The sequence below is a fragment of the Lytechinus variegatus genome, chromosome 17 (genome assembly GCF_018143015.1).
Source record: "Lytechinus variegatus isolate NC3 chromosome 17, Lvar_3.0, whole genome shotgun sequence".
Lineage (NCBI taxonomy): Eukaryota > Metazoa > Echinodermata > Echinoidea > Temnopleuroida > Toxopneustidae > Lytechinus > Lytechinus variegatus.
The window spans coordinates 4795196-4814085 of record NC_054756.1 but is presented as its reverse complement, the minus strand read 5'-3'; the positions used below and the strand labels follow the sequence as shown (position 1 = coordinate 4814085).

Here is an 18890-nt window from a genome sequence, read left to right as displayed (position 1 = left end):
TCGAGGGTATTTGAATTCCAGTTCATCGTGGCTTAGCCGTGAACCAGAATAGCCTGGTGGTTGAGTCGCTGCCCGGAAAGCAGTAGATGGCAGGTTCGAATCCCACTGGTTCCAATTTTTTTTTCTGACTTATGATTTATGATTTTCATACAGATCGAGCATACTGATCTTATGATTTTCATTACAGATCGAGCATACTGATCTTAAACAAATAGGAGTAATGCCGAAAATTTGTTAAACAAATTATATTCAAAGTGGGGTCTTATTAGGGTTTTGAAGAGCAGAGGCAGGGTTTTCCTTGTGAAGGTTGTTTTCATTATGGCGAGGAGTTGGTATCCCTTGCTAACTCCTGATGACACATGCTGGTGACCCTAAAAAAAGGAGATGTTATTGTTTTAATTTTTTTAGATCTAATTTTTTTAGATCTAGAATAACTGCATCTGTGCGTGGCTGGGGTTTGGTGTTAGCCTCAAGTGAGGACTCTATGTCTGATATTTTTTAATATTTTGAAAAATACTTCTTTAGCTTTGGAGCCTTGAACCGCCGGCCATATATTATACCTGGGCTATAATCATAATAAGAGACTGCCAAACAAAGATGGCCCTAGGAAATCCATCTTTTACGATAAAAATCACATAAATGGTCGTGATTTTATTTATTTTTACACCTTCCTACAGCTACGACTAATGTGTAGGAAGGTTTAAAAAATTGGTTAATAAAAATTTAAAAAATTTCAGGTTTCTTACCATACCAATCTCGTTTAGATCCCTCGATCTGTTTGTCAACAAAAGCAAATACAATTGGTCTGACCCTTGAACCGCTTCGTGATCACGTACATCCAATTAGCGATGTTACAATGCCTTTTTGAAGAACAATTTAAAGATCAAAATTATTTAAAGGTCAAGTCCACCTCAGAAAAATGTTGATTTGAATCTATAGAGAAAAACCAGACAAGCACATTGCTGAAAATTTCATCAAAATCGGATGTAAAATAAGAAAGTTATGACATTTCAAAGTTTCAAATGAACGAGCCAGTTACCTCCAAATGAGAGAGTCGATGATGTCACTCACTATTTCTTTTGTTTTTTATTGTTTGAATGATACAATATTTCAATTTTTACGAATTTGACGATTAGGACCTCCTTGCCTGAAGCACAAAATGTTAAAATAATGGAATTCCACGTGTTCAGGGAGGAATGAAACCTAATTTCACATGACAATGAAGAGAAAATCAAAATATTTTATATTTCATATAATAAAATACAAAAGAAATAGTGAGTGAGTGATGTCATCAGTTCCTCATTTGCATACGGACCGAGATGTGCATATAACTGTTTTGTGAAATGAAGCGAAACTTCAAAATGCCATAACTTTCTTATTTTACATCCGATTTTGATGAAATTTTCAGTGTTATGCTTGTTGAATTTTTCTCTTTTTATTCAAATCAATTTTTTGTTGGGGTGGACTTGAACTTTTACAAATCTAGGATACCTTAAACCGACATTGCTTTAACATTAATTTCTTCCTAAAATAGAGCAGATGCAGCTAGACTACAGTTGATGATTGAGCAAACTTGGATAATAAGATGGCTGGGACTGAGAAAACTGCACAAGACGATGATGTTTCCAAAACAGGTATGGCTCAGATGCTTTACAGTCAGATTTTGCTTTAATGCAGAATCTTCAAAGATTACAACAGGAGGAGAACCGATTTAACCCTAGAATGGCTGGTGGAGGAGGGGGATAGTAACCCACCCCCTTCAATTATTTCATCCACGCGTAATCTTGTGACTGTACTGCTCACGGTCTCTTAAGGCCACCGCACACCTTACGACCCGTCTGGTCTGCGACTGGCTTGTGACAGAGTGAGGGGAGATGAATCGCAAGGCAGTCATAAGCCTCAACACCGCACACCTTGCGATCCAATCTGCGACTCACACATGCGCCTTTTGCTTTTCGGCATAGCAACTGAGAAAGTGCGCTGACCGCTGCGTATGCGCGTTGTTTATCATATACATGTACGCTTCGTGCAACCTTGCTGTCTAATTGGCTGGAAGTTGGATTGAGCTTGCGATCCAGTCAAGGATTCGACATGTCAAATCCTTCCGTTTTTCCTTGCGACTTGTCTCTGACCGGTCTGCGACGCTCAAGCTGACATGAGCTGTGATGTCACATCTCCCCTCAATCAGTCGCAAGCCAGTCGGTGACCAGTCGGGTCGTAAGGTGTGCGGTGGCCTTAATACTTCAAAACCATTTTTCCGAAAAGTCAGGCATACATGTACTGTTACCAGGCTTTGCACCTATTTCTGGACGCCTGTTAGACTGATGATGACTCAATAAAGATCTGGATTCTGTTTACAATGATAACTCTTCAAAAAGATTGTGTAAGAAATTTCGCCAAAAAGGTCAAGTAAGGCAAAATGTCAAAATGCAAAAATATACATAATGCATCTAATTTCGAGTTTAAAATGTATAGGAAATTGATTTTGAATTTATACATGTAGATTGATATTTTTTTCAAATGTGATTGCTTCATGTATATATGTAAGTGCTGCAAAGAATACTTACAAACATAATTCTAGGAGCTCTTTGAATAAGGGCAATGTTATTAATTTCAATTCATAATTAGTATGAAGTATGATTGATATTAAAAATCCTACAAAAATTGATAATGAGTGTCATGGTGCTCAGCAGCTAAGACCCCATTCCAGAAATCATGTACAGTACTTGTCTATTCTGAAAAAGTTGTTACTTAACAGAGCAAAATTGTATTTTAATGCAATTGAACAAAGAAGTAATCATGTGTGTGAAAACATGAAATAATTCAGCATGGCGCTTAGATGATCAATCAAACATTTTGGAAAGTGAAGTTGAGAAAAGTGAAATATTGTTCGATATTTAATAATAATAGTCAGAAACTTTAATCAAAGAAATGTACATGTTGAGCAGTCTGATATAGGTCTTTGTCAGGGTGCTTTGTTGAATATGGAATTTGAACTACTATCTACTGCTTTTTGTGTTGATAGTGTATTTCATAATTTCCTTTTAAGTCTTTGCATGCTGGATACATTTTTGGGAGAAAATGATAACAATTGTTTCCATTTTATTTTCTTTAATTCAAGATTTCCATATTTTACCATTGGTACTAATTATTAGTTATCCAAGAATTATTGCCTTTTATTACATGTAGCTTATCTAATTTGAAGGTAGGGGGGAAAAAACTGATTATTGCGATTTTTTAATTTAATTATATGAATGTGGAAGATTCCAACATTAGCGCGCAAAGGGTAATGATTCTGAAAATCTAAGTTTTAATAGTCATACATATTTTTTTTAATTTGTTGTCAGATCCCAAGCCCTTTGATGCAAGCCTTTTCTTTCAAAGTGAAGCAAACAAGCCCTCCTCACCAAGTTTTCCTGTAGAGAGTCCCTTCATGGAGCATCCTACTGGTACACCTCAAATCAATATGGAACAATCTAATGATAAGACAAGAGGAAATGAAGAGGAAGGGATGGGTCAGAACAAACCTGGTCTGCAGGAACCAGTTGTAAAGGACACGCAGCCATCAGTAGCAAGCTTCTTTGCTAAAGACCAGGACTTGACTCAGAGTTCTGGAAGCTTCTTTGATTCATTTGCCAGTGCGCGCGGAGATGAGAACGACTTGTTTTCAACACCACCCTCATCCATTGGAGCGACACCGGTGTCACCGGAAGGTGGGGAGTTTATGAAGGATCCTCTAGGCTTATCGGATGTTGTCCCAACGAATATGGTAGATATAGCTGGAAATAACAGCGAGACAGTGAGCATTGACTCCACAAATCTGCTCACTGAAGAAGATGCTAAGATGGGGAGTGGGAGTAATATGGACACAATGAGCATGGATTCAACGAACCTTTTGTCAGAGGAGGACAAAGATGATCAAAGCATTGATCAAGGGAATGAGAGCTTTGAATCAAAGAATGACCTGATGGGGGATGGAGAAGTAGAATCTGTGAAGGGAAGACTTGAGACGACGACGATCTCCCTTGAGAGTCCCGAGACCGAGGCAAGGGTGATTGAAGAAGGTACACACAGTGCTGCAGCCATGTCAGACCAAGGTGTCAAGGATGTAGCAGCTCCTGCTGCTGGAGGAAAACCTTTAGAGACTGTTTCTGATCAGGTCACAATTGATGCTGGCACAAGCTTTGGTGTCGAAGATGATAATACCATTCCTGATGCTCAGGTGGGATCTCCTTATGAATCCAGCACTACAGAATCACATCTGTCAACTACACCACCACTATCACACACTTCCCAAGAAGATACTGTCACTGACTCAACAGATTCACTTGGCGTTCCTCCACCCCTTGTCTCATCCTTCAGTGCTCCTTCTGGTCTTGTCAATCCCAACCATGTCAGGCCACACGTGCCGTTTCAGTCCACCGCATCCCAAGAAGATGATGATCCATTTGTGGAAGCACTCCGAACCAGTGAGAGCGATCGTCGGCACGATGCATGGATACCATCAGAAGCCACTCAAAGGATCTTGGAGAATCGTAGTATCGCTCAGCAAGGATCAGAATACGTGATCAGGGATCAGCTTACCATGCCTGGTATAATTGTTGAAGAGCCACAGGTAAGAACTGAAGCATTTCATGAAAAGTTTTGTCAGTGATACTCCCTGACCAACGTTCTCAGTCAATAAGATGTGAAGATTGCAGCAATTGCAAATATTTACTTTAATAACATAATTCATGAAATGCTCCCCCTTATTACCGTACTTATCAAAAACTCAGTGGAATGTATTTTCATATTCAAAATTCATCTGAATTAAAATTCATATTACCTGCACAGCGCTAGCGTGAGTGCCCCCCCCCCCCCCCCCGAAAGGTAAGATATTGGATACACTGTCCAAATATTAACACTAAGTTTAAAATTTGCTTGAACAGGGTGATCCAATCAAAGAGCTTGTTCAGAGATACATGGGTGAACAGGAATCATCAAAGAGATCCGTGCTCACTGTGAATCAAGTCACGAGAGATGAACATGGACTAAAGAGGTTATTGGTGAGTATTATATTCTGAACACTTCTACACAATTAACATATCTGTAGACCAACACAAAAAAGACTTGGAGGCTGATTCATCCACCCCCCCCCTTCCGATATTTTAATTAATTTTTTTTGCTGCACAGCTCTCTGACTTTTTTCTGTCAAGACTTGCACACTTTTTGTGACCCCCGGGTACGTGGTTCTGAAATCATGTAACACTTTGAAAGTGAATTCAGACCCTAACTTGCTCAAAAGCGTGAATTTGTGTACAAATCAAATGCAAATTGTGTATTAAGCAAAATTTCATAAATGTACATGTTTGATTATTTGTCCTTTTCATGATTAAACTCATTGAGTTCATCTTGTTTATGGTCAGAATAAGGCCCCTGGCGATTTCCATGTAAAAACAAAAACTAAAAAAAAATACAGAAATGCAGAAGAAATTTTGAAGAAAAACAATAGATAAGAAAATAATTGTGAAATAGATTTTTTTAAGTTCTTTTGATATGAATCCTGTAAAGAGTCTATAGATATAAAATTAGCATTCTAAGGGCATTATTTAGTTAATCAGAGCAAACTTTTGATTTTACGCATAAATTAGCATAATTAGCAATGAAATTTTTCACAGAATGTGATTTTTAATACAGGTTTGTAGATTATGCCATGGGTAATACATGTGTCAATTTTCATTGTGATCGCGCAATTGACGTCGGACATCTTTAAGAGGGCTGAATCAGTCCCCCCCCCCCTTCTTCTTAGGTGTCAAAATGGCCCATTTTCAGGGTTAAGAGTTAAGTCTTATACCCTAAACACTTCTACACAGATGAACAGTCTTGAGAGGTTATTGGTGAGTATTATACCCTGAACACTTCTACACAGATGAACATAGTCTGAAGAGGTTATTGGTGAGTATTAATGTCTAAAAAGGCCACCCCCCACCTTACGACTACTCGCGATCCAATTTTGGAACAAATTGCATTTTGCTCATTTTCTGAAAATGTGAGTGGAACATACCATTTTATTTGAGGTTAAAATTAATTGAAAGAATACTAATATAACAATTTTGAAAGATTGCAATCCTTTATTTTTGAGTAAAGGACAAATTAGTTTCAAATCGTAGTCAATCATACGACTGCTATGACGTCATTACGACTAGAGATTAAATTTGCTTTTATTCTAAGAAGGCTGATAGCATAGTCACAGATTAGAACCTAGGTATTCGTACGATGATTTCGAACATTACACAATAAGATATCCAAGTCTTAATATTATCATCAAATTCTACTACGTTTTATTCCACAAATAGACGCAGACCAATCGTAAGGTGTGCGGTCGCCTTAAAACATTCCTTTGTGTTTTGCCAACTGGAGATAAAAGCAAGACTAAGGAATCAGAAAGGTGTCTATTCGTTGCCCATTATGATATTTGTAATGTACCAAATGCTGCTTTTGTAAGTGTACTATTAAACATGTTATATCTTCATGAATTAAATCCTGTATGCTGATAGGTTTAAATAGCATCATGTGACCAAACATATTCTCACTATTTTGCGATGTTGAAAATGAAACGCCCACTGAAGAAAATTTGCTATTCCGTGACGTCAAGGATGGAATAGTGCACTATTCCATCATTGATATAGATCATGCACTCTCTCGGGCGCACCGGTCAGCGAGGTGACTCTACCAGACATGTCCCATGAAGGGACGGTGCAGGCACAAACTCGCGCTGCGCTGAGCACATGGCTTCAGGAAATGTAGGTCAGTCAGTGCATTGCGTTATCTATATTTTGTTCCAGATTTTAAAAAGAAAATGAACAGCAAGTGCATAAACTAGATTATCAAGATCTGTTCTATCTTTATATTAGATTTAGGATATAAAACAAATATACTAGGCATTTATTTTGAAAATATAGTGGGAATTATTCATCCTCGGTTCTAGCAAAATGAATATTTTTCCCTCGGATGATTCACCCCTCGAGAAAAATAGAAATAGTCCAACCTCGGACAAATAATTTTATTTTGCAACTCTATAATTATGCACTGTCATTTGACATACACTGTGATTTATTTGAAACTTTTTGCCAAGCCGAATACTGTAGGCTTCAGAACAATCATTCAAGTTTTTGCATGAATTGTAAATTATGATTTTATCATTATTGTGGAATTTAACAAAATAATCAGTAAAAGTTTGGACAGATTTTAGAGTTGCAATTGATCCAATCAATGACATAAAAAAAATGCATTATGAATATAATGGAGAATGTTGACACTGTTTTGATTATGACCAGGATGCAGGGTGTCTACGTGCTGCAGTTGAACTAACAGGTCTACTATTAACCTCTGGAGGTCAGGGAAAAGGTCAAGCTGGGATGCCTTCGAGACACACCCCTCATCTAATGCAGGTGAGATCATCCCCAAGTGTGAGGTGTGATTAATAATAATATTAATAATCGTTTTAATGATAATGGTAATTATATATGTGGAGCGTTGTGGCCAAGTGGATTGGTCTTTTAATCCAAGCCATGGCGTAATTTTGGCAAAAAATTTATCCACATTGTGCTGCACTCCACTCAGGTGAGGTAAATGTGTACCTGGTGGGAATTTATTCCTTAAAATGCCACTGCACTGTAAAAGGCTTTGGGGCTAAAGCCAGGGTAATAATATCCAATTATAAAGCGCTTTAATAGGGACATATTTGGCAGTGATATACGCTATACAAGCATGTTGGTATTATTATTATGATGATGGTAATAATAATTATAAATATAGCGCTTCAGACTTTATTTCTGAGTGCTTTATTATTGCCCTGGTCATCGGATTCTCCGTGCCCACACTTAATGTACATTATAACTTTCTCCATTCCAACAAAAGTTCAAAGACTCATAGTTAAGGCTTTCATGTACCCATTTATTTCCTGGATGGGGAGTGGGTATGAGTGTACAAATAGCGAATAGGCATAAGTGCGATGGTGCGAGATTTCGCATGAGGTGAAAGAAAGATGCTCTATTCAACGAGGCGTTAGCCGAGTTGAATAGAGCATTTCTTTCTTTCACCGAATGCGAAATCTCGCACCATTGCACGAATAAGAATATTCGCTATTTGTGTTGTACAACGCCTCGGAATCTAGCGAAAATATGAAAAAACAAGAGTTTTTCCCTCCAGTAATCTATGAAAAGGGAGCAAAAATATTGAAAGCGAAAAGCAAAATCCCACACAAGCGCACATGATCTTGGACAACATTGCGCATTTAGCCAGCGGGCTGTACTCGCATTGTTACCTTATTCAATGAAATCGCATTGTGACGTCACCTCCTAAAGCCGTGCAATGGTACATTTTGGATGGTACGTCTTGTGTGCAACGGTACGAATGTGTGACATTCAGCCTCCCATTTGATCGCGTACAACAAGCTAAGTAGGCGTTGTAGAATGGGGATTAATGCCTTGCCTAATGACACTATGCCATGGTGGGATTCGAACACTTGACAGTAGGCGAGGAGCGGTAACGCTACATCACAACATGTGTTATGTGCAATAGATTTCTTGCTGGAGGAAAACACGCCACAGCTAGGATTCGAACCCACGGCCCTCTGTTTGAAAGGCGAGAGTCAGAAACACTGGACCATGACACGCCCAGGCTTGTAGGTCAACCACTTACAAATCATTCAATTGGCAACATTGTTTTTAAGTTTCTTTGTTATCAAATTCATCTCCCTGACAACATCAAATGGAAAGATGAAGAGAAGTGCAAAAAAGCTATTATCACCCGAATCAGACATCTGAGCTAGTCATTTACAAAATCGTAAATTGCCCTACATTTAATATGAATTTGGGGAAAAATAGGTATATTCTTTGTATTTTCCTCGGTCTCAATGCACGCGTTGACTTTGCATGCAGAGACAACGCAAAATATACCTTTGCATTTTCCCTGGTGTCACATCCGGGCCTTTGAGGATGCGTATGAAGAGATACGCTTCATAATGGTCCGTGCACCAGCAATACATGTCATAATAAAGACAACGCTGGATCAGTGCACTTCCAAGTATGTGATAATGGTATAGTGCAGAGCCTAGACCCTGATATAAACATGACACAATAGAACTCTCATCTTAAAAGAAATATCCCAATTATCATTGTTTTTGCTCTAGATATCTGATTTGGATGATGATAGAAATATTGACTGGCTCTTCTTTCTGGGAACATCAAACATATTGCCCTTAAAGGACCCATATTGCCCTCGTCTAAAGACTCGGACCAAGATGGTTCTTTTGCTGGCAATATCAAGGCCAGTCAATATTATATAATTATATCCCTCTTATGAATATTCATGAGTATTCTAGATGAATAATTGGTCAATTTGTGATCATGTGACCATGTGAAATTTCAATAGGAAAACACATTGCTGCAATTAGCTCAGTATGTTTTTCTTACAGCTCCGTATATTTTTTGATATACTTCGATGGGCAGAACTGCGCAAGCTCATATTTTCTCTCAACTTTGATTTGTGCATGCTCCCTGACTTGACCAAAATTGATCATTGGCAAAAACTTAATAAAGTAAAATAAAAGCTCTCAGCGCGGCCCACTCAAATTACAGTACCATCAATTTAAAGAACTGTGGAATTGGGTCTAGACTACGATGCAGAAAATATAATTCTGACGGTAATTCATACAGGATCTTTGAATTTGGAATAAACATACATTGTACCTAACAAGGTGAGTCAAGATCCCATACTAATTTTTAGAGCATATAATTAACCTGCGCGTATTTATCTACAGTTTGATAGAGTGCAACAACTGCAGCAATGACCAACGCAGTGCAGCGGACCTCTCATTAAGTGCAGTCGGGTAGTAGCCTACCCAGGGACTGTGTAGCATTAGCTCAACAGGCCTAGAGTAGGACTAGTTTCGTTAAATTTGGTCTATATTGGTTAAACATTAGCAAGAACTAGGTCCAATACAGAGGAATATAAAACAAATATCGGGCGTTTCTTTAGAAAGCATAGTGGGAATTATAAATGTAACTATAGTAATTGCCAGTCCAATCTTGGATAAATAATTCCTGCCATACTATCTCAAAGCCTGATATATTATTTGAAAAAAATTAAATTGTTTGAATTCACACATTTCATTATCAGGGGGGGGGTCTTGTGAAAGTTATCAGCACTAAAAAGGGTTTTCATCATGAGTTGGTTACCAGTGTCAGTCACAGTCAGAAACTTGTGTTTCCTAGCCAATCAAAAACCATTGAAAGTAAAGCAGATCTGAGAACTTGTCAGATGGCATATTGTTGATGAAATGCTTCTCATAGATGATCGTGGGAACGATATCTTTAGAAAGTGTGAATATGTCAATTATATAGCAGTCATGTATTGTCTATGTCGATAGGGGTATATTGACAAAAATATGAAAGTTCCATTGTTGTAAAATTCCTCTTCGCACAAATATCACTAAATAGGGAAAAGATGAACAGAAGGATTTTTTTGTTTACAAAAATACAATCTCTCATAATTTGAACATGTATGAAAATATCAAGAGGTTTGATATTAATTCCAATAATCAAGAGAGTTTGTCAAGTTCAAGGTAAACTTGTTTGTTTCATCATCGTGGGAACAAAATCAAAAGATGGGCGTGAACAATTTTATCATATCAGCTACGGTATGTGTATCAGGGAATAATTGTACCAATCAAATTTTAGATTACCAAATTTGGTCATAAGAGAACAACTCTCAATTATTAAATTCTCTACTTTCCTATGTACATGTAGGATTTTGCTACACCAAAGACTTTTTGAGCAAATTGTGACGTAATACCAAGAAAATTATTCCCTGTATATTGGTAAAAATTAGAATGTCATTGTTTAATTCCTCTTACACAAACATACAAAATTTTCAAAGTTTTCCTTAATGTAGACATTATGTAAATATTAAGAAGGAATGGGAACAAGAAACGACGCTATAATCCAGTCATCCAAGGTTACTTTTTGAGCTCCAGGTATTAAAACGTGATTGTTTTATTCTCACAATGAGAATAAAACAATCATAATCATCATTGTGAGAATAATGTCATAAGATGGGCGTGAACAATTTAATCATATATCAGCTATGGATGTCAGGGAATAATTTTTCTTACGAAAGTAGATTAATACCATACTTATTGGTCATAAAGAGAAAATCTTTCAACTTCTTAATTCTCTTCAGTCCTATGTAGGAATTTGCTACACAAAAGACTCTTTTGTGGAGCAAATTGTGACATAATGCCAAAAAATTATTTCCTGTACACTGTATGTTGATAAAAATGAAAATATCATTATTGTCTAATTTCTCTTCATGCTAACATACAAAATTCTCAGAGTTTACTTTAATTTAGACATTATGTGAATATTGAGAGGAAATCTAATTACAAAGATGAAGGGTTACTTTTCGAGCTCACGGTAAAAAGATATCGTGAGAGATGTGTGAATATGTCAATTATATACAGTCATGTATTGTCTATGTCAATAGGGGTATATTGACAAAAAAATGGAAGATCCATTGTTGTAAAATTCCTCCTCACAAAAATATCACTAAATAGGCAAAGATGAACAGAAGAATTTTTTTTGTTTACAAAAATACAATCTTTCATAATTTGAACATGTATGAAAATATCAAGAGGTTTGATATTAATTCCAATAATCAAGAGAGTTTGTTAAGTTCAAGGTAAACTTGTTTGTTTCATCATCGTGGGAACAATATCAAAAGATGGGCGTGAACAATTTTATCATATCAGCTACGGTATGTGTATCAGGGAATAATTGTACCAATCAAATTTTAGATTACCAAATTTGGTCATAAGAGAACAACTCTCAATTATTAAATTCTCTACTTTCCTATGTACATGTAGGATTTTGCTACACCAAAGACTTTTTGAGCAAATTGTGACATAATACCAAGAAAATTATTCCCTGTATATTGGTAAAAATTAGAATGTCATTGTTTAATTCCTCTTACACAAACATACAAAATTTTCCTTAATGTAGACATTATGTAAATATTAAGAAGGAATGGGAACAAGAAACGACGCTATAATCCAGTCATCCAAGGTTACTTTTTGAGCTCCAGGTATTAAAACGTGATTGTTTTATTCTCACAATGAGAATAAAACAATCATAATCATCATTGTGAGAATAATGTCATAAGATGGGCGTGAACAATTTAATCATATATCAGCTATGGATGTCAGGGAATAATTTTTCTTACGAAAGTAGATTAATACCATACTTATTTGGTCATAAAGAGAAAATCTTTCAACTTCTTAATTCTCTTCAGTCCTATGTAGGAATTTGCTACACAAAAGACTCTTTTGTGGAGCAAATTGTGACATAATGCCAAAAAATTATTTCCTGTACACTGTATGTTGATAAAAATGAAAATATCATTATTGTCTAATTTCTCTTCATGCTAACATACAAAATTCTCAGAGTTTACTTTAATTTAGACATTATGTGAATATTGAGAGGAAATCTAATTACAAAGATGAAGGGTTACTTTTCGAGCTCACGGTAAAAAGATATCGTGAGAGATGTGTGAATATGTCAATTATATACAGTCATGTATTGTCTATGTCAATAGGGGTATATTGACAAAAAATGGAAGATCCATTGTTGTAAAATTCCTCCTCACAAAAATATCACTAAATAGGCAAAGATGAACAGAAGAATTTTTTTTGTTTACAAAAATACAATCTCTCATAATTTGAACATGTATGAAAATATCAAGAGGTTTGATATTAATTCCAATAATCAAGAGAGTTTGTCAAGTTCAAGGTAAACTTGTTTGTTTCATCATCGTGGGAACAAAATCAAAAGATGGGCGTGAACAATTTTATCATATCAGCTACGGTATGTGTATCAGGGAATAATTGTACCAATCAAATTTTAGATTACCAAATTTGGTCATAAGAGAACAACTCTCAATTATTAAATTCTCTACTTTCCTATGTACATGTAGGATTTTGCTACACCAAAGACTTTTTGAGCAAATTGTGACAAAATACCAAGAAAATTATTCCCTGTATATTGGTAAAAATTAGAATGTCATTGTTTAATTCCTCTTACACAAACATACAAAATTTTCCTTAATGTAGACATTATGTAAATATTAAGAAGGAATGGGAACAAGAAACGACGCTATAATCCAGTCATCCAAGGTTACTTTTTGAGCTCCAGGTATTAAAACGTGATTGTTTTATTCTCACAATGAGAATAAAACAATCATAATCATCATTGTGAGAATAATGTCATAAGATGGGCGTGAACAATTTAATCATATATCAGCTATGGATGTCAGGGAATAATTTTTCTTATGAAAGTAGATTAATACCATACTTATTGGTCATAAAGAGAAAATCTTTCAACTTCTTAATTCTCTTCAGTCCTATGTAGGAATTTGCTACACAAAAGACTCTTTTGTGGAGCAAATTGTGACATAATGCCAAAAAATTATTTCTTGTACACTGTATGTTGATAAAAATGAAAATATCATTATTGTCTAATTTCTCTTCATGCTAACATACAAAATTCTCAGAGTTTACTTTAATTTTGACATTATGTGAATATTGAGAGGAAATCTAATTACAAAGATGAAGGATTACTTTTCGAGCTCACGGTAAAAGGATATCGTGAGAGATGTGTGAATATGTCAATTATATACAGTCATGTATTGTCTATGTCAATAGGGGTATATTGACAAAAAAATGGCAGATCCATTGTAAAATTCCTCCTCACAAAAATATCACTAAATAGGCAAAGATGAACAGAAGAATTTTTTTTGTTTACAAAAATACAATCTCTCATAATTTGAACATGTATGGAAATATCAAGAGGTTTGATATTAATTCCAATAATCAAGAGAGTTTGTCAAGTTCAAGGTAAACTTGTTTGTTTCATCATCGTGGGAACAAAATCAAAAGATGGGCGTGAACAATTTTATCATATCAGCTACGGTATGTGTATCAGGGAATAATTGTACCAATCAAATTTTAGATTACCAAATTTGGTCATAAGAGAACAACTCTCAATTATTAAATTCTCTACTTTCCTATGTACATGTAGGATTTTGCTACACCAAAGACTTTTTGAGCAAATTGTGACATAATACCAAGAAAATTATTCCCTGTATATTGGTAAAAATTAGAATGTCATTGTTTAATTCCTCTTACACAAACATACAAAATTTTCAAAGTTTTCCTTAATGTAGACATTATGTAAATATTAAGAAGGAATGGGAACAAGAAACGACGCTATAATCCAGTCATCCAAGGTTACTTTTTGAGCTCCAAGTATTAAAACGTGATTGTTTCATTCTCATTGTGAGAATAATGTCATAAGATGGGCGTGAACAATTTAATCATATATCAGCTATGTATATCAAGGAATATAAAATAATACGAAAGTAGATTAATGCCATATTTATTTGGTCATAAGGAGAAAATCTTTCAACTTGTAAATTCTCTTCAGTCCTATGTAGGAATTTGCTACACAAAAGACTCTTTTGTGGAGCAAATTGTGACGTAATGCCAAAAAATTATTTCCTGTACACTGTATGTTGATAAAAATGAAAGTATCATTGTCTAATTTCTCTTCATGCTAACATACAAAATTCTCAGAGTTTACTTTGATTTAGACATTATGTGAATATTGAGAGGAAATCTAATTACAAAGGTCAAGGGTTACTTTTCGAGCTCACGGTAAAAAGATATCGTGAGAGATGTGTGAATATGTCAATTATATACAGTCATGTATTGTCTATGTCAATAGGGGTATATTGACAAAAAAATGGAAGATCCATTGTTGTAAAATTCCTCCTCACAAAAATATCACTAAATAGGCAAAGATGAACAGAAGAATTTTTTTTGTTTACAAAAATACAATCTCTCATAATTTGAACATGTATGAAAATATCAAGAGGTTTGATATTAATTCCAATAATCAAGAGAGTTTGTCAAGTTCAAGGTAAACTTGTTTGTTTCATCATCGTGGGAACAAAATCAAAAGATGGGCGTGAACAATTTTATCATATCAGCTACGGTATGTGTATCAGGGAATAATTGTACCAATCAAATTTTAGATTACCAAATTTGGTCATAAGAGAACAACTCTCAATTATTAAATTCTCTACTTTCCTATGTACATGTAGGATTTTGCTACACCAAAGACTTTTTGAGCAAATTGTGACATAATACCAAGAAAATTATTCCCTGTATATTGGTAAAAATTAGAATGTCATTGTTTAATTCCTCTTACACAAACATACAAAATTTTCCTTAATGTAGACATTATGTAAATATTAAGAAGGAATGGGAACAAGAAACGACGCTATAATCCAGTCATCCAAGGTTACTTTTTGAGCTCCAGGTATTAAAACGTGATTGTTTTATTCTCACAATGAGAATAAAACAATCATAATCATCATTGTGAGAATAATGTCATAAGATGGGCGTGAACAATTTAATCATATATCAGCTATGGATGTCAGGGAATAATTTTTCTTACGAAAGTAGATTAATACCATACTTATTTGGTCATAAAGAGAAAATCTTTCAACTTCTTAATTCTCTTCAGTCCTATGTAGGAATTTGCTACACAAAAGACTCTTTTGTGGAGCAAATTGTGACATAATGCCAAAAAATTATTTCTTGTACACTGTATGTTGATTAAAAAATGAAAATATCATTAATTGTCTAATTTCTCTTCATGCTAACATACAAAATTCTCAGAGTTTACTTTAATTTTGACATTATGTGAATATTGAGAGGAAATCTAATTACAAAGATGAAGGGTTACTTTTCGAGCTCACGGTAAAAAGATATCGTGAGAGATGTGTGAATATGTCAATTATATACAGTCATGTATTGTCTATGTCAATAGGGGTATATTGACAAAAAATGGAAGATCCATTGTTGTAAAATTCCTCCTCACAAAAATATCACTAAATAGGCAAAGATGAACAGAAGAATTTTTTTTGTTTACGAAAATATAATCTTTCATAATTTGAACATGTATGAAAATATCAAGAGGTTTGATATTAATTCCAATAATCAAGAGAGTTTGTTAAGTTCAAGGTAAACTTGTTTGTTTCATCATCGTGGGAACAATATCAAAAGATGGGCGTGAACAATTTTATCATATCAGCTACGGTATGTGTATCAGGGAATAATTGTACCAATCAAATTTTAGATTACCAAATTTGGTCATAAGAGAACAACTCTCAATTATTAAATTCTCTACTTTCCTATGTACATGTAGGATTTTGCTACACCAAAGACTTTTTGAGCAAATTGTGACATAATACCAAGAAAATTATTCCCTGTATATTGGTAAAAATTAGAATGTCATTGTTTAATTCCTCTTACACAAACATACAAAATTTTCAAAGTTTTCCTTAATGTAGACATTATGTAAATATTAAGAAGGAATGGGAACAAGAAACGACGCTATAATCCAGTCATCCAAGGTTACTTTTTGAGCTCCAAGTATTAAAACGTGATTGTTTCATTCTCATTGTGAGAATAATGTCATAAGATGGGCGTGAACAATTTAATCATATATCAGCTATGTATATCAAGGAATATAAAATAATACGAAAGTAGATTAATGCCATATTTATTTGGTCATAAGGAGAAAATCTTTCAACTTGTAAATTCTCTTCAGTCCTATGTAGGAATTTGCTACACAAAAGACTCTTTTGTGGAGCAAATTGTGACGTAATGCCAAAAAATTATTTCCTGTACACTGTATGTTGATAAAAATGAAAGTATCATTGTCTAATTTCTCTTCATGCTAACATACAAAATTCTCAGAGTTTACTTTGATTTAGACATTATGTGAATATTGAGAGGAAATCTAATTACAAAGGTCAAGGGTTACTTTTCGAGCTCACGGTAAAAAGATATCGTGAGAGATGTGTGAATATGTCTATTATATAACAGTCATGTATTGTCTATGTCGATAGCGCTATATTGACAAAAAAATTATAGATCCATTGTTGTACAATTCCTCTTCACACAAATTACACTAAATAGGCAAAGATGAACAGAAGGATTTTTTTTGTTTACAAAAATACAATCTCTCATAATTTGAACATGTATGAAAATATCAAGAGGTTTGATATTAATTCCAATAATCAAGAGAGTTTGTCAAGTTCAAGGTAAACTTGTTTGTTTCATCATCGTGGGAACGAAATCAAAAGATGGGCGTGAACAATTTTATCATATCAGTCACGGTTTGTGTATCAGGGAATAATTGTACCAATCATATTTAAGATTACTAATTTTGGTCATAAGAGAAAAACTCTCAATTATTAAATTCTCTACTTTCCTATTACATGTAGGATTTTGCTACACCATGAAGACTTTTTGAGGGAATTGTGACGTAATACCAAGAAAATTATTCCCTGTATATTGGTAAAAGTTAGAATGTCATTGTTTAATTCCTCTTTACATAAAACATACAAAATTTTCAAAGTTTTCCTTAATGTAGACATTATGTAAATATTAAGAAGGAATGGGAACAAGAAACGACGCTATAATCCAGTCATCCAAGGTTACTTTTTGAGCTCCAGGTATTAAAACGTGATTGTTTTATTCTCATTGTGAGAATAATGTCATAAGATAGGCATGAACAATTTAATCATATATCAGCTATGTATATCAGGGAATAATTTTTCCTACGAAAGTAGATTAATATCATACTAATTTGGTCATAAAGAGAAAATCTTTCAACTTCTAAATTCTCGTCAGTCCTATGTAGGATTTTACTATATAAGATTTTTTGTGGAGCAAATAGTGACGTAATGCCAAAAAATTATTTCCGCTATACTGTATAGCCAGTCGCCTTAGACCACTCGGCCACGGCACCTCCATCAACTGTATGTTGATAAAAATGAAAATATCATTATTGCATATTAATTTCTCTTCATGCTAACATACAAAATTCTCAAAGTTTACTTTAATTCGGACATTATGCGAATATTGAGAGGAAATCTAATTACAAAGATGAAGGGTTACTTTTCAAGCTCAAGGTAAAAAGATATTGTGAGAGATGTGTGAATATGTCAATTATATAACAGTCATGTATTGTCTATGTCAATAGGGGTATATTGACAAAAAAATGAAAGATCCATTGTTGTAAAATTCCTCCTCACAAAAATATCACTAAATAGGCAAAGATGAACAGAAGGATTTTTTTTGTTTACAAAAATACAATCTCTCATAATTTGAACATGTATGAAAATATCAAGAGGTTTGATATTAATTCCAATAATCAAGAGAGTTTGTCAAGTTCAAGGTAAACTTGTTTGTTTCATCATCGTGGGAACAAAATCAAAAGATGGGCGTGAACAATTTTATCATATCAGCTACGGTATGTGTATCAGGGAATAATTGTACCAATCAAATTTTAGATTACCAAATTTGGTCATAAGAGAACAACTCTCAATTATTGAATTCTCTACTTTCCTATGTACATGTAGGATTTTGCTACACCAAAGACTTTTTGAGCAAATCGTGACATAATACCAAGAAAATTATTCCCTGTATATTGGTAAAAATTAGAATGTCATTGTTTAATTCCTCTTACACAAACATACAAAATTTTCAAAGTTTTCCTTAATGTAGACATTAAATGTAAATATTAAGAAGGAATGGGAACAAGAAACGACGCTATAATCCAGTCATCCAAGGTTACTTTTTGAGCTCCAGGTATTAAGACGTGATTGTTTCATTCTCATTGTGAGAATAATGTCATAAGATGGGCGTGAACAATTTAATCATATATCAGCTATGTATATCAAGGAATAATAAAATACGAAAGTAGATTAATACCATATTT

The 18890-nt window shown here is 34.5% G+C and overlaps 1 protein-coding gene across 4 annotated transcripts in view; it reads left to right on the top strand.

Annotated features, from left to right (window-relative positions):
* Positions 1-18890, top strand: part of LOC121430824 (trafficking protein particle complex subunit 12-like) — a 70839-nt gene that overhangs the window by 26029 nt on the left and 25920 nt on the right. For 2 of the 4 annotated variants that reach the window (XM_041628237.1, XM_041628238.1), the window contains exons 2-5: positions 1535-1634; positions 3348-4615; positions 4929-5045; positions 7317-7430. In XM_041628237.1, coding sequence (XP_041484171.1) covers positions 1586-1634; positions 3348-4615; positions 4929-5045; positions 7317-7430 — 1548 coding nt within the window. In that variant the 5' untranslated portion in view covers positions 1535-1585. The remainder of the gene's footprint in view (positions 1-1534; positions 1635-3347; positions 4616-4928; positions 5046-7316; positions 7431-18890) is intronic. The other 2 variants (XM_041628239.1, XM_041628240.1) reach the window with 1 other exon arrangement.